At 41.6% G+C, this 17,134-nt stretch overlaps 1 protein-coding gene across 1 annotated transcript; it reads right to left on the minus strand.

The window, feature by feature from the left end:
* Positions 1-1,676: 1,676 nt before the first annotated feature.
* kiaa1328 (KIAA1328 ortholog) lies at positions 1,677-16,325 on the minus strand (the record flags this gene model as incomplete). The annotated part of the gene is made up of 10 exons (XM_080494396.1): positions 16,192-16,325; positions 15,977-16,077; positions 15,714-15,829; positions 10,075-10,199; positions 8,154-8,536; positions 7,841-8,059; positions 7,527-7,622; positions 7,351-7,439; positions 7,042-7,141; positions 1,677-1,902 (listed from the first exon to the last, which is right to left on the minus strand). The coding sequence occupies exons 1-10, from the start codon at positions 16,252-16,254 to the stop codon at positions 1,677-1,679; spliced, it is 1,518 nt and encodes a 505-aa protein (XP_080350522.1). The 5' UTR covers positions 16,255-16,325.
* Positions 16,326-17,134: the final 809 nt, after the last annotated feature.

Below are 17,134 nucleotides of genomic sequence, written 5' to 3' on the forward strand. Positions count from 1 at the left end.
ATGGGCCACTGCTGTGGTTCAGAGATGATCATTGTTCCTGTGTGCAGGACCATGCCTTCAGCACTTCTTTGATGACGGAGACAAAACGCTCCTACTGACCAAGTGATGTCAAAGACAGATTTTCTTCATTTATTTATGCCTTTTTATTTATTAATGTATTTATTTATTTATTTATTTATTTGTTTGTTTTGTTGCTTTATTTATTTGTGCCGTTTGATTCAAGATCTGAGCTCTATTATTGCCATATGATCTGTTTGCTTGTAAGTGCTACTTTATCACTACATCATCCGTTTTACAAGTACTGGGAAAATGAATTTACCCAAAGCCGAAGACATTTTCCTGTGGCTGGCAAACTACTCACAATAATGCAGTATACAACCCTAAAGCCTTATGTATATTTGTATTTAACAAGTCATGCTGTTCTCTTCTTAAAAAAAAAAGAAAAAAAAAAGATTTTTGTTGTGAGATTGTCCAGAAAAGAAAAAAAAAAAAGCCAAATTTTTAAAGATGCTTCTTTCCTTCTTTCCATTTGCTCCTGCTCCGAGAACCTTGAAAATGAGATTTCATAAGGTGTAATCCCTGGTTAAATACTTCATCTCAGACCAACTGTTCAATCAGATATGTATTCACGACAGAGGATATGCCTTGAGGTCACTGTAAGTTGCTGCTAATGTGTAATTAGCTAATGTCTGATTTATTGTTGATTGCTGATTAATTGCGGACGTAAAAACAACTGTTTTCGGTTGCTAAAACTTTATTATCCTCCTCACTATTCTCCCATGCTGCTTTGTGTCATTTGACAGAGCTCTGATCTTGTTCAACTGAACTGTTCTACCGAGGACAAAATTCAATGAAAACTGCACTATTTCATCAAAACAAAATTGAGTTCTTATCATTTTCTATTCAGTGCCATTATCAGTAATTTTCTTTCTAAAGCTCAGTAGTGTTGCTAGAATCACATTTCTTTTTCTCCATGTGGTTTTCAAAGTATTCTGGAAATCTATTTCCCAATTTCAGCACATATGGAGGGAGGGGGAAATGAATGTTGCATATTGAGCTTTGCCAGGTTCCTGATGAGCTAAGCTTCTGATTGGGCAGTGCGCTTTAGGTTCCCGCCCCCCCTGTTTCTCCAGACTGCACCATTCTCTGGTCCCCTGGACTCTTCTTTTGTAATTTTAAATGAATGATGCGTCTCAGCTTAGCCCAATAATAAAGCACAGTCTAGAATAAAGCATTCTGTGTCGTGTCATAATTACCCAGCTATCGGTATTACCCATGATGAAGGTTAATTATGGGATGGAGCATTGAACAACTCACTCTGTACATTCAGTGAACCAATGGGGTTCAATCATTTATTTTTTGTGAATTTCTCTTTGTCAGATGTGTATGATGAGATTTAGTATGTGCAGCTCTTCATAGGTAATTAATATAAATCAATGTTCTCCTGAACATCGGAATGAAAAAACAGTAGAACTAATTCATAATACATTTATTTGTAAAGAAAGAAATGTAAAAAAAAAAAAATCACAGTATTACTCAAGAAAAGAAATCGAAAACATGACTATTACTCAAATTTCAGTACATCATTCATTAATTAATTAATAAACGCTGTAGCAGAAATATTCATGAATAGAGTGACTGGATTATGTTATTGCGCTTCATCTTCTTCCCATTGGTTAGAAGATGAAGAATATATCTTCCAGTAATTGGCGTTCTTCCAGGTCCTGCTGGCTGCTCTGTGGATAAGACCCTCCAGGAGTGAGTAAAGTATGGTTCAATGATTTGCGGGCGACGGCCGGCTTACGTTGTGATGTTTTGTGTCTTCGAGTTGCTGGCTTGTATGGCTCGGGTGCCGAGGCAGGACTAAAGATATCTAATAACTCAACCGCAGATAAGTCCAACCTGAAGGAAAAACAGGAAGAGAGAGAAAAAAAATTAAATAGGATTATTCGTTTTATGTTGTTTTGATTCAATTTAGTTCTTTTCTGTTCACCATGTATGACCTCAGCTCGTTTTAAAGGTTGAACTGGCACAGGCTATGTTTATAACACAGAGCCCTGTGGAGCACTGTAGAGACGCACTGTTGTAAATGAGCATCCTTGTGCAGTTTCATTGTAGCGGAGAAATGCACACAAAGGCCGCCGGTCACGCTACGTGCTTTCAAAGTTAAGCAGAGAAGGCGCAAGCCGAGGGACCAACACCAGACGTGCACAAGGCTAAAGTCGACTTGGAGAAATATTTGTCATTCACCTTTCACTTGTTAACACAGACACTATGAAAGTAAAAACTCTTGTCCATGTGTTAACAAAATCTTTCTTGGTGAAGTGTCTACTGAACCCTAACAAGCAGCGTTAACAAGTCAAAACCACTGGGGCGTCCCGGCAGAGAAACACAGTTCCTTGCAGGTGCGCGCGGAAAAAAAAGAAGAGGGAGAGAACCCTGTGCTTTTTCCCTTAGAATAAAAATGAGGGGATGTGTAGTGAAATAAATAAACCAAAACGGGGGAGATTAAGCTAATAGAGATTCAATCCCTCAGTCTGCCTGGCTTGATAAATTATTCAGTGTATACACAGTCGAACGACGGCCATTCCAGATACAAAACATGAATTCTTTAAAGCACGCTCCACTGATGTTGCTAACATAATTCTCTGCTCGTTTAAAGCTGCATCGATTTGCATCGCGCGGGTCGACACACAGCTCTCCCAGGTAAGGGCGATCTTTGGGATGTACTTGTTGATATGCATGTGGGTGGTCTGCGCACAGACACACTGGTGGAACTTCCAATCAGGACGCATTTGTGCTCCTCCACACGTATCTGTGGACCTTGATATGTCATGTTTTCAAACTAACTTGAGGCGGCACAAACCGGGAGCCGGGCCGCATTGAAAGGCTATATTTTGCTTGAGCAACGTGAACTAATATATGCACATGTTTGAGCGGGAGGGGGAGAAAGTGAATGAGGGTTAAGTCAACTGAGGGATGATAACAGATGAAAAAGAGACTGAAGCTCAACTAAGTAAATCTGCCTCCCTCATTTAGTCTTCTGCATGTCAACAGAAAAGGAGAGAAAGTGAGAGAGAGAGAGAGAGAGAGAGAGAGAGAGAGAGAGAGAGAGAGAGAGGAGGGGAGAGGGAGAGTGTGTTCGTCTGTCTGTAAGAGAGAGACTGGAAATGAGTGCCGCTTTGTGGATAGAGAGGAAGGCGGAGAGGGAGCGTTGGGGTGGGGGGGAGGGTGGGGGGGGGGGGCTTCAGCTGGGCCGCTTCACTCGAAATGTGAGAATTTGCATTTTTATTTGTTGATTTATTTAACGGACAGGGCTCTCAAACAGCCATCCATCAACAAACGACATGTCGGTAATGAATAATGCATCACTTACCGGCGGTCACAATCTATAACAAGACTGGCGTGGGGGGTAGGGGTACAGTTTGGGCAGGAACGGCGGGGTAATGGTGGTGGATGGGTGCGAGGGGAAGGTGGGGGCATGGAGATTGGACGAGGACTGGAGGGAAGCATGCAAATACATTTTCAGGGCGATGGAGAACTTCATTTGTTGGCTTTGTTTGTCTAAAGTTGAAGCGTGAACCACCGTTAAATAATATTATCTCTACTTTACTTCTATGTGAATGTAAAGAAAACATGGACAGCAGCAGCTACGCACATTTTTGTTATCATTTTAAAGCAAAAACGAAAAAGGGAAGGAAAAAAAAAATCTTCTGGCTCAGCATGGTGGGTCACATCAGGAGCATCTGGAGACACAGCGATGCCAACATTAGAGCACTTCAACCCTCTGTGCCAGTAACAATAACACAGAACCCTTCGGGGACTTACAGAAAGTAGGTTCTCTGCAATATTTTACCTTCATGTAAAAAAATGTTTAAAAGGTGCCATAATAAACAAACTCTTATGCAGTAGCCAGCCGTGAGTCTCCTTTCAAATGCTTTGAACATATGGAAGTGAATCCTTGAGCGGAATAAAAGCAGGTGGACTTCTTTCTCCGAGTGCACAAATACAGCATGCCTCCTTTGTGGCCAGGGGAGAAAAAAGAAAAAAAAAAAGATTTCCACACAACTCCTCCGCATTCGCTCCTCGCCGCCTCCTTCCTGCTCATAACTTTCACTGCTTATTTGGCTCCTCTCTTTCATTAAAGATAGCCGTCTCGCCCTGGCGCCCCTTTTCATTTGCAGTCCAAACAGTAAGATAAAAAACCTATAATGGCCACTGCATATATCCCGCATGTCAATTTTCCAACCAATCAATAGCAGGCGGGCAGCGGCAGGGAAGGATGGAGATGAGATGGGCGGGGTGCGCTGGAACTGTCTCATTACTAACTAGCGCAGGATTCATGAAAGGATTAAGAAGGTCACTTAATGTTAACCCCAGCCTGGTTTCGCAATTTGCACATCAAGATTGAATTGGTTAAGATTAGACGGCCACAAGGGGCATGCTGTTGCCGAATTGAAAGAGACGGCTTCAGGTAACGTGCCAAATCCTGCAAAGAGGAAGAGGTTCGTTTACTGAAGGAAGCTTTTGCAGTTTATCGAACTGGTAAGTGGAGCTGCTGGATCCGCGTTACCGACGCGTAGCATTTCTCCACCTCAGCATATTTGTTGACATAATGGTATCAAGCATTTCGTAATGACTGTGAGCCCAATCATCCTCCATAATTCCAACACCCCAGCCATTTTCAGTAGAATGCCAGACTCCCTGATGTGTTTTATTTTATAAGATATCCTTGTTACTCTAAAGTTTTCTTGTGTTCATTTAGATGCGTTATATATTGTCCACTATTGTACAAATATACTTTTACACCAACACTTTTTCATGAACATTTGCATTGAATTTCAATCTTAATCGCAAATTAAATTGAGAAGTGATGCAGTGAACGCCGCTCAGGTACAAATGCCAATATAGGAAAAGCGCAGTTCAGCTGATCCAACGAAAAGGATGAGAGTGTGAAAGAGAGCGTGTGAGAGAGAGTGTAGGACATTTCAAAGTATTTCATACTCTTAATTGCTGAGATTAGGATTCCTAATTGCTTGCTTTAATGGGTTTCTTTTATTTTTTTTTGTAAAAGACTGTAAATTGTATCTGGATGGTGCTCTATAAATAAATTTGCCTTGCCTGAAAATAGGCATTTTAATAACATAATTGTTGTTTCACGATCCACTTAATTCTTTATGTTGAAACAAAATGAAATAAATCATCAATATGGCAGAAGGCGGCATCGCCAAGAACCTCAGATTCTTCCTGCTGCTGCAATGCCCGAGGCGCTCTGGTGCCCCCAAGGGAGGGCAGGGAGGGGGACGCCACACACTTGGTGGTAGTCACATAATATATTCTGCAATATGTCTAAAAACTGATATGAGGCGCTGATGGCTTCTAAATCGGCAAACAGAAATATAAATATGTTTGTTAAAAGTCAAGTCCAGGTTTGTGGCTTACCTGTCGAACAATAAATAACAAGATACTGTTCCCCTGTCGCCTTATTTAAAGTAATATTGTCTTGTCAATTTTTATAAGAAAAACAACAACAACATTCTGTGTGATCCATAACAATAGATTACCAAAGGATTAGAAGCACCTGTAGAGATGACCATGAACAAACCTCAAAAGGCATCTGAGTGACAGACTTCCTCATTACTGGCAGTGAAAAATAAATAAATAAAGAAGTGTGTCGGAGTCCGACAATTTTAAAAAGCTTTGGAGGTGAAAATGGATGCTAATAAGATGTGATACCGAGGGTCCCCTGCTGGAATTAATGGGCATCTGCCAGCGTTCACAGTTTAACTTGGACCGCGCACTGCTTTGTTTAGGAGTTAATCGTCAGAAGGAAAGTTTCGAAAACTACCCTGTCAAACTGACAGAGGGAGGCCGTCCGGCCCCTCGTGTCAATCAATACGTTTCCAAAAAGGGTCGAGAAAAATCTAATCTGACATCACACAAAGAAATTCATCAACTAAAGGAATATAAAATTAATTTCAAACAGAAATGTCTGCAGCGACGCATAGCAAGTGAAATGTCAAGGCAAAAATCTAAAATCCTTATATATGATGGCCGGCCAGTGCACAGGCAAACGGAATTGGGTTAATTACTATTTCATGTAGAAAACTAATTTGGTTTGTTGGGAAGGCTTTTGTCACTTCCACTTAGTGATTCATGCCTGTCCTCAAAACCTCTTTTCATTCTCGCGTCTTTCTCACCATTACCACTGCGATCCATCTGGGCCTACGCGAACATTCCTCACCTCACATTTTTCACTTTATCCAATGCTCTCACCCTCGAACACACTTTTAACATCTCTCCCTCACTCTTGCCTTCTCTGTCTCATTACTGTGGCAGAGAGAGAAGGGAGGGCAGCATGTGCATCCAGAAGTCTGTTCAATTACACCTGCTGCAGGATCCCTGCTAGGCCGACTAATGGAACGCAGCATGTCTCCTGACAGGCCGGCCACAGCACTGGCTAGCTCAATAAAAAGCTTCATTTAGCTTCTTGCAGCTCCAAAAATTTTGCTACACTAAGAGAAGCCGTCATTTACTCATTAACATTGCAGCAGTTGCAAACACAAAATGAGCTTTAAGATTTACGTTTTACACTTTCTTTTATGATGTCGGTTCATGGTGATAATAGGAAAACACAAGTGATCTCCACAGTGTCCTTCACAGGACTTCCTTCATCACTGGAGTAGCGGAGAAACGCCATCCTGGGAAAAGCTCACTTCACAATTACAAACCAGACGTGATTCACACCTTTTTACGGCATCATGTAGATGCTTTACCCTGCCATTTCTCATTGCTGCTCGATGAGCAATTGACACGTCTCGCTGGCACAGCTGAAATCAACCATGCGGGCTGTTTCTGTGTAAAAGAATGCTACTACATGCTCAAATGTATTTGTTATAGTCCTGCTGTTTATCCAGCATAAAGTGTGCAAAGGTTGTCAAAGGCCATAAAGCCTTACAGAAACCAAGAAGTATTCAAACAAATGGCGAGGTTTTTTTTCCCCCCTAAATGCTTCAGTGATGTTCAGTGAAGATGTGTTACCTGGCCTCTGGGGTCTTTTCAGCTGCAGCCACTGAGGTGAGTCCAGTGAGGGGCTTTGCTGGAGATGTGGCCATGTCCCTTCTGGACTGTTTAAAGGAGCCTGTCGTTAAAGAAATGAGATAAGAGTTATACGAGTTGCACAAGCCGCAAGGCAAAGAGCAGGACAGACCACATAATTGGAAAAATAACCCACAAGATATACCGAACCAGTTTGACATATATATGACAGTGCAAAGGGAATAAGATGTGTTGAGAGAATCTAATTTTTGATAGGTGTATTGCGTACGGTATGTTTTATGGGAGACTTACTCTTGTGATTTTGCAGAGAAGATACAGTTAGCGAGTGTTTCTCATGGACAGTCTGTCCTGCAGGAAGCGTGCCAACATCTTCAGATTCACTGTAGACCGTAGAAACAATGTACTGGCGAGTGAGCAATGAGCGAGCGAGCAAGCATGTCTGACTGAAAGAGTTTGATCGCATTTACCTGTGAGGCAAATGTTCTCGAGAAGGTCCTCCAGGCTCTGAACTTACTTCCCTTGTGTTTGACTTGCTATGCTCAGCTCGAGGAGCTTGTTGAAAACTAAACAAAAACAAAAAACAACAAAAATAGAAGTGAGGGAGGGAAAAAAGAAAATGCCAAGTTATAAAAGTTCTGCAATGACAAACACTGGACATAAAAATGACTCTTCATGGATAGGTAGTTAATCTGAGATGTGAATAACGATCAAAGTACGCCCCCAAATATAACCTCGTATTGTCACCAGACATGACTCATTTCTCTGAGTATTTTGTATTTACCTGCTGTAATCGAGACGGGACTGACGTAGCTGCTCATTCTGTCTCTTGAACCTCTCTTCCTGCTCAGCCAGTCGTGCCTGGATCTTCTCTCTCTCCATTTCTAACTGCATTTTCTGCAGAAGTAGTTGGTGCTTCTTCTCCTCCCAGTCTTGATGGCTCAACTGTGACGTCGAGGGACCTTCCTCAGCCTCCGTGCCCAGGATATGTCCTCTGTGGTGCCTAAGTGTCAATACATATTCCATGCTTAGCCATTCCTGTGTCTTGACAAGTTTCGATATAGAAAACTTGATGTAGAATGGTAAGCTTACTGTACCTTTCAATCTCCTCTTTGTTGTGAATATAATGGTTGCCATTCCATTGATGAGCGTCGCTTCTCTGCCCCTTTTTTTCATAGCCAGCGTCAAGGACGCCGTTTTGGCTGCGTTCACATCTGTGGCATAAATGTTGCCCCCTGCACTCCCTTTTCGGCAGCACATGTTGTTTGAGTGGCCCACAGTTTGGACTGAAGTCACTAACACAGAAACGAGAAGCGGGATTCTGAAATGTGTGTGCTGCTCCTCTTCGCCCATCATTATTCCTGTACACTTGTGATTGTTGTGGCTCTGTGGCGGCAAAGCTGAGGTATGAGCCATCAAAGAGTGAGCCATTAGCTCTGCTTGTGGATGTCCTGCTGTGGGTTTCCTCGCTGCTGAGCACCTGGACAGAGAACAAAGAGGACAATGAATGCATTTTGGCCAATTTGGGAAGACTCTGAAATGCTGATGGCATTTATTCAGCCAAAAACATTAGACTGCTCCATAAAACTTTAATTCAGACCTGGAATACAAACGGAAATTTACCAATACTGAATTAGGGCTCAGCAACCTAATTTGCTCGTGTTGCTATGTGCAGTAAAAGCTCCCTATTTGCTCACAGGAGCTGTTCCACAAGAACTCGTTTCACAAGCATTTTATGTGTGCTGTAGAAACCCAAAGCATCTTTCCTGGTCTATTTCATTCCATTTTGTGCACATAACTACACTGATTGTGCATCGAGCTACAAGTGGAGCCAAAATGCAGGTTATATAAACAACCGTACCAGAATGCATCTTGTGTAGACACTAATGTGTGGCTAACGTTGCTGCTGATTTTGTTGATGCGAATGTACTCAATTGACTTTGGGGCTTGCACAGACGTGGTGGTGAGGCATGGCTCGGTTTTTCAGCAGGATAGCTGAAAATGATCCTTCACAACTATAAACTGGACAGTGGCCACAAGATTAAGAGGACTATTTTCGACTCGGCACAAGTGGCAGGTAAGCCAAGGTCAGGAACATTATGGGATAAACATAAGGAGGAGAGCATCCTTTGGTTTACCACGGAAGAGGCCGTGACTAATTTACCGCGGGTCAGGGAGCAGGCAAACACGCATTATTCAGAGCTGCAGTGGGACAATGAGGTTAGCCAAGTCATCTATTCATACAGATGTAATGGCCAGAGAGATGTCTTTTGTTTCTGAAATGTAACCTTGAGACATTTTTCACTATTAAAGATGGATCTAACTGTGGCCTGAAACAGTCCATTGCTGTTTGGCACTTGGCCATATCAGTGAGATTTGGATGTCAAATGTGTTTCCATCGGTTGGCTCATGAAAGCATAACAGTGACGAGCATAGCCACAACAATTTCAACATGAAATGTTTCACTATTGTTTGGCCACTGTATCGATACAACCATTATGTAAACAAACTATCACACAAGCAACTTAAACAACTATAACTTATCAACCACAATAAATCATTATATAGCAATCGTAATTAAAACTCATCTCTTCAACAGAGCTTATGATATAATCTGCTCAGTGTTGCTGCATCAAAAGGCATTTCTAAAAATTGTACCTGCTACCTAAATGCTGCAACTTCCGGTTGGTCTCAAACTAAACAAATTTTGCTCTTACTTCTCTCTTACTTAGATAATGTGTGTGTGTAGTCGCACCTTCACTCATAATTCCAATGTACACAAACAATCTGAAGGAAACTCCAATGCCAGAAGCCTTTTCAAACTTTAGCAGAACAGTAATCGAAAATACAAAGTGCTACTATTATTGTGTTTCTTTAACACAGTTCCATTCTTTTGCCGATTGGAATATTGACGAATTGTCACAAGATTGTGGTGAAACCAGTATGTATGATAAATGCAGACGTGCTGATTGTGAGATGACTTCTGCAATTACCTTTCTGAATTGTCCCGTTGCTTACCTTGCTGTGGGCTTCCGGTTGGCTGAGCTGGGGAATGGACTGGTTGAGCTTTGACTGTTGCAACAAAAGGTATTGTTGATAGAGCGCAAGCAGCTCCTGGCACTCCTTGTACTGCTGGTGCAGGCCTGGAGCAACAATAGTTAAGTGACTAACAAAGTAAAACAACAGCAAAAAAAACAAAAAAAACATGTTCCATCACAAGAGGAATTTGCAGTGTGCAGATATAACTGTCCAAAGAGAGATGGTAACAGGATGAAAGGATTGTTTGAATGTTAGTGTTTTCCAAATGAAACATAAACAAATTTTAAAAGTGACACCTCCAAAATGGCTGTGAAAGAAAAGGTTTCTCTAGTGCGGTTTCATCTGGAAAAAAAAAAAAAAAAGATAGATGCTGGAATTAGATTGACAATCTGAATTAAAACCTTGTTTCAGCAATCAATTACACATTGGACCAGAAAAGTGGAGGGAATGGCAGAGCTGAAAACAGAGGGAGATGAGTCCAGCAAAATCAAAGTTGTTGTTGTGGCACGGAGCTTTCACCATCTGTGCCGGGCCAAGCTGTATCGAGGCGAGCTGGACAGTGCCATGCCAGGCTATCTGCCAGACAGAGAGCTGGCAGCCACAAGAAAACTAATCTGGAGCGGGACTACTGCTGCGCCTCAGGGGCCCACTAATGACAGTGGCAGCACCACAACACACCAGCACGCACAAAGATAATGAGCATGAGAATGGAGGGACTACACACAGACAGTCACACAAATTCAATAATCAACCTCTCTCCAACTTTCCACGGCACACACAAAAACAGCAAGACGTGAGAGTGCAGAATCCCCACCTGCACTGTGAACAACCCACACAAACAGTCGTACACACACTCCCACCCGAGCTGACCGTAAAGTGTGCTCCTCCAGGCCATATCTTTTTATGACGGTGGCCCAGCTCCCACAGCTGATGAGTTTCTCAGCATCCATAGGAAAAAGAAAAAAAAAAAAAAAAGAGGAGAAAAAAAGACCCCGTTTTAAGAGAAAATCAAAGTTCAAAGTGGAGTCTTATTGAAGGAATAGTTGGCGGAACACTCCATAAGAAAACACTTTGGTTGTTAGAAGACTTCAATCAGGCTGTGGAAATGAAACAGAAAGGCAGAAGAGAGTGGGGATGACTTTGAATCGAGGACCAGACGCCAGACAAATGCAAGACAGCAGCTTCCATAAACACAAGGTAAATGTCAGGAAACACTTTGATTGAACCCTTCATCAAACTAAGGCTCCTCTCCTGATGCAGTGATGTCCACGGAAGCAAATCTATATGGGAAACTTGAGGACATCACAAGGACATCACATCAAGTAAGTCTGTGCTGGGTGTTTATTTATACAGCATGAATAAGGGTCTTGGAGGGGAGATGCTGAAAACACTCGCACAGCTAGACCTCACCGCAATCCAAGATACAGAGCAGCAATTTATGATTTATATAGGGCTAAGACCAGATAACTACACATAATATGCACAGCACAGGATACGAAGCTTCGGCATAAATAGTAGTAGACCACACACAATCCTAGAGATGCACAAATGGAGCCTAACAAGTCTGCAGCATCATAGCATCCCAGTGTAATTGAAGGTAAGGTGTTAATGTGCTGACAGGGTGATGCAGTCCCTGGACAGCAAGTGCGAGGTAATCTGAACTGAGTGGAGCAACGCTGATAAGATTCCACCTCTCCGTACGTCTCCAAACTAAACATGCTCCCTCCACAGCCTTGGACCCCAGCCAATGGGGGCCAAGTGTTCGGCAAGCCCCTGGTTTACATGGAGCTGCAGAGTGCCAACAATGACTTACTCCTCCCCCCTGCTCCAAAAATACTCAGAATCAAGGGCTTGGGTTGAAGAGGCTTCAGACGGGGCCTGTCAAAATGATTCACTTCCCTGTCAGGCCGAGGCTCAAATGAAATAATGAAATCCACTTCAAGGTGGAACAAATTTGCACAGGAGGGGGGAATATTTTAAAACCTGCTTTAGCACAGTGTGCCAAACAGATTGAGGCTGAGCGGGATTGTGAGAGGAATGGGGGAGGAGACTGATGTGTGGATGTGTGTGTATGTGTACAAGTGTGTGTGTGCAAGGAAGAGATGCCAGAGAATTAATAGAAGGAGACAGCTTACATTACTGCATCAATACTAGAGAATAGTGAGAAGAGTCAGATGATAGGCTAATGAATAGGACCACACACCGGCCAACGATTATTTAGCAAATTGCTCTGACTTTTCTCGTGTTAAACATGAAAAAAAAAAAAAATCAGTTATCGTCAAAAGCATGCCAAATCAATAACTCATCAAAGCTTAGAAAAGTTGGGAGCATATTGGTTAAGTTGCATCTGTCTTTGAGATACGCCAGTTGTACACCGCCCCAGGAGGATTAAACCCCCATTTCTTGTAGCCAAAACACTGGATATTCAGAGTTATGGTGAGCTAAAAACAGCTTTCGCCAACTACAGCTATTATAGCAAACCCTCACAGTTGAGTCCAATTAATCATCAAGCTCAAATTAATTTTTCTCAGTTAAGCAGAAAGCATGATGTACACATGTACACCGTATACTCAAATAAACTTTAGTCTCGAAAAATTGCTGCCAAGTCCATTTAAATACTCTCCAGGAGAACAGCAAAAATAACAAAAAAGCAGTTAAACAAGCATTTTTATGTGGTTTAGACATAGAAAATAATTGAAAGCACTAGATCCATCAATCCATTCATCTTATACACCCATTTAATCCGGTTTAGAGTCACGAGAATCCTGAGCCATCGCAGCTGACAATGGCCAAAAGGCAGGGTTCATCCTGGACAGGTCACCAGCTCATCAAAGAGCAAACACATGGAGGCAGAAAACCACATATTAGCAAGAGTCAATAAATAATTTAAATCGCATATTTTTGGATGGTGAAGTTGACCCTCAGTAACCCTAGAAAATCCTTGCAAACACAGAGAGAACATGCAAACTCAGACAGGCCACAATAACCACACATCAGGCTCTTCCAAACAGCTAAACTCGCCCATGAATGTTAAAAGGTAAAACTTGACAACACCAAGACTGAGTTGTGAAAATATTCATAATGCTAAGCTTAGTCTGCCTGAGAGAACAATGTTCTTATAATCATCGAAACAATTGCTTCTAATGTAGGCTTATCATAAAATAGCCCATCGGATAGCACCAGATTGTAAATGTCACACATCCGAAACTTGGAGGGGTGAAAATGGATTTAGCATTGGCATTCCTGTATCGCACCATTAGCATTTTCCAAACGCATGGTAATGGGCTGTTATGTCCCCCTCTCTCTCTCTATGGCCTCAGGATTCCCTGCAATTGTTTCAAGTCAATAAATGACATTAGCTGCAGCACCTGCTGTGCCTTGCTTTGGATACAGCAAATGTAGCATGTTAGTAACGCCACCTTGACTTCTGCCAATGCCAACATGCCTTGAAGTACAAAAGCCCTCCTTTCTATCTCAAACACAAATTCAGTCCTGTGCCAGTCAGTTGCAAATGTCAGCCGAACACCCCAAATATCACGGGTACTTTTCCCTCTCATCCTCGGTAGCTTGGGGCGACGGTACAGCCGTATATTCTTTATCCCTGACAACCCTGAATCTTGGTTCGATAAGATAAGCTGAGAAGTAATGGAATTAAACTTGACAAGACTCTCATTCAGTGTGTTTGCCTTTGGTGTCTCCTTAACCTTTCGGAGAAGTGCCGGAACCTCCTGCCTGAGAAGGGCCTTCATGACTCTTGCACACACTTTAAAAGACTATGTTATCCCCCCCTGAGGTGCTGGGATCTGAACACTTTTTTTTCTCTCAAATACCTTTTTAATGGAGTTTAGAAGTTTGCTGTAAATGCCAAGTCTCCAAGCCAAAGTGTCTTTAATTGAGTTGTGCTTTCCTAATTTTCTCCGCCACCGTTGCCAATCGTGCAATTTACCAGCCGGGTCAATTACTCTTCATATTTTGCAATGTTTTTAACCTAAATTGACTTCTGGCCATCCCGTAGTCTGACCTGAGCAGAATTGTGATGAATACCAGAAGGTGGGATTCAGCGTTTGACTCTAAAACCAAGCCTCGGTAGAGACGATCATGAATCAGCTGGTGACCCATCTGATCTCATTTTCTGAAGGGGATACTGAGGGAAACTCTTGACTCACCATTCAACAGTCAGGACTGGCTACAAAAGCAGATGGTAAAAGGAGCCGCTGCAGTTTTGTTAGTAAATATCAAAATTCATCGTTGGATGATAAGATGATTGAGACGGTTCGGGCCACAGCTCCAACCATGAAATTGATTCTGTACAAAACAGCGGATAAGCTACAAGACAACTGCAGCAGGCATCAAATAATTCAAATGCATCTGCTCTATTTCTAGGAGTTCTCTAACAGATTGAACAGTCTTGCCAAAGGCTGTGGATGGTATTACATGGGACAACACTGCCCCCTACAGACGTTTTGTTCACATAGCACATAAAACTGAGAACAAGGAAAAGTTCATTGCTCCACAGTCATGTCTACACTCATAACACATAAACCCGAACAAAATCATTAAAAAAAGAATGTATTGTGATAATTATGGCATCAATTTTTGTTTGAAAAAAATGTAACGAGGCAATCTGATCCTAGGGATTGAAATGTTACGCTTAAAGTCATTTTTGTGAGACAATTAAAATGATTTTTAAAAAAAATCACTGGTTATGTTATCAATATTAAGGCTAAGCTTAGTTAAGCTAAGGACTACATCATTATGCAACCCATGATGCGTAACTATAGAGATTTTAGAAATTACAGTTGTACATATACCGTAGATAAGCTACAAAAAGTGTACCAGAGCCTTACTTCACCCATCCCTTTGTATTAAAAGCACCAACTCGAGAAAAGCTGAGCATTGTAGCTGAAGATACGATGCTTAAGTTACAATACACCAACATGCAGTGTACATTTCAGCAGAGTATTCTTTAAATAGTGGAAAATGGCTTTGAAAATCTAGATTTATTGCACCATGATTTCATCTTAGAGCAGTGTCTTATTAGCTGCACTTTTACATGTACAATTCACATAATGTATTCTTTACTTATCTGAATCCACTGGCGAGTGTGGCCACAGTGAGAATTTATATTCAGATCTTTTGTCCTGTGCTTTTGTGGTCACAAATTCTATTCATTTTAGAGTGTCAAATTCCTGCTTTATATTTACATTTATTATTCAAAGAAAAAAGTCATTGTGTAACTTATGTATATACGTGTTGCTAATAAAAATACTTCAAATGTAGGTATTTTATACAGATATACTGAATTGGTATAAGTGAATAAAATGCTGTTATGTAGTATGCGAAAAAGTACCATTTACTTTTCTTTGGGTACTTTGACATGTAACTGAAGCTACGCAACAGTAATTGTATTACAATAGAGGTTTTCAGTATCCTGTCCACCTTTGATTGAAACTGCCAGTCTTTTCACTGGTAACTATCATATTTTACTGCCAACTCTCAGATCCTTCATTTGTTTTTGGTTTTGTTTAATGGAAGTTCATTAAGATATTTGTCAGCATTAAAAAAAAAGATCAAGAACATAGCTACTGCTATAAGCAACACACATATTAAAAGGATACTCTCTCTTTCCTGTACTATTGTTAGGTTTTGTTCCTCCAACTGCTGAATCTTACGTTCAGAACTTCCTTGTTCATCTTTCAAACGCTGCATTGATTCTTCCTTCTCTTCAGTCACTCTGAAAAACAGGAAACAGCAGCATTAAGAAGAAAAGTCAGTGACACTGACAAGGGTGTAACTACATGATTTAGATTTATAGTCACTGTTCAAGATATGCAAGAATAATAGCGTGATAATAACAATGTGAGCATATTGTGGTCGTTACCTGGCAAGTTCTTCAATAAGGTTTGCAATCCGTCGCTTATCTTCTGGACAGAGGTCTTTCAAACAGATGTCACTCTTAGCTTTGCTGTTGTCTGACACCACCTGATGAATAGTAGTTGACAACACTGATGTGTTATTGGCAGAGGATCTGATAACAATGTATACTTTAGAATTCTCTAAGATAAGAGAAGACAACCCAACAAAATGCTGGCCAACCTGAGTAAAAGGAATAAATGAATTTGTGGACACTGAAGACACAGCACCTCTGCGATCACACATTTCTTCTCGATAATAAGAACCAGAGTGATCACTTTGGAGGTGGACCTGGTTTTTGCCTCCTGTCTTTTTTGTGTCCGGGGTTTTGCTGTCAGAATTTTGCTTGATTCGTGCCGTGGCGCCCTTTTTATTGTATACGCCGGTGCTGCCTGATCCCTTCTTGAAAGCGGTGCTGGTCTTCACCTCTCTGTCAACTCCTGAAGTGGTTCATGTGGGGATGCAAGCAAAAGGAAAAAGAACACCACGAGACCATTATCGATGACATTATTCACAGGGACTGTGAATGAACAGTGCTACTGATGCTCACCAGGAACAAACACCAAAGGCTGCTCCTCTTCTGACACTGAACATGGGAAAATAGGTAGTTAGGGAGGTATCCCACCACTCTAATAAACTTAATAAGCTACATGCTTCTGAATGATGTCCGATTTGTTTGGGTTCTTTTAAAAGCGACGTGCTCACCAAAGAAACGCAGAAGTTGATTTACACTGCAAATCACACCAGTGTTTATGGAAGCATCAAGTAACCTAACTGGCTAGGTATTTACACAATTATGTTTGCTATAAATCAATAAATCACATTATTAGAAGACAGTCATATTAAACTTAAGGGACAGTAATTAGCTTGACAAGCAGCGTGACTTCCTCAAACAAGTAGAATCTCTCGGACTCGCTTAAAAAATGTTAACCACCTTATCATGGAGCAGGTTCGGTAACGAACCACTTTAATATGATGGATATTGTTCAGTAGAGGTGAGACATACCGCTATTTATCCAGCTGATCCCCGACTTTTCACTTCTTTTAGCCGCTGCCGCCATGTTGAAACAACCGCCACCACTCCCAGGGAGCCAAGCGTTGCTATGGGATTATAGTCCCGCCTCCT

This window comes from Blennius ocellaris, assembly GCF_963422515.1.
Source record: "Blennius ocellaris genome assembly, chromosome: 4".
NCBI classification, from domain to species: Eukaryota; Metazoa; Chordata; class Actinopteri; order Blenniiformes; family Blenniidae; genus Blennius; species Blennius ocellaris.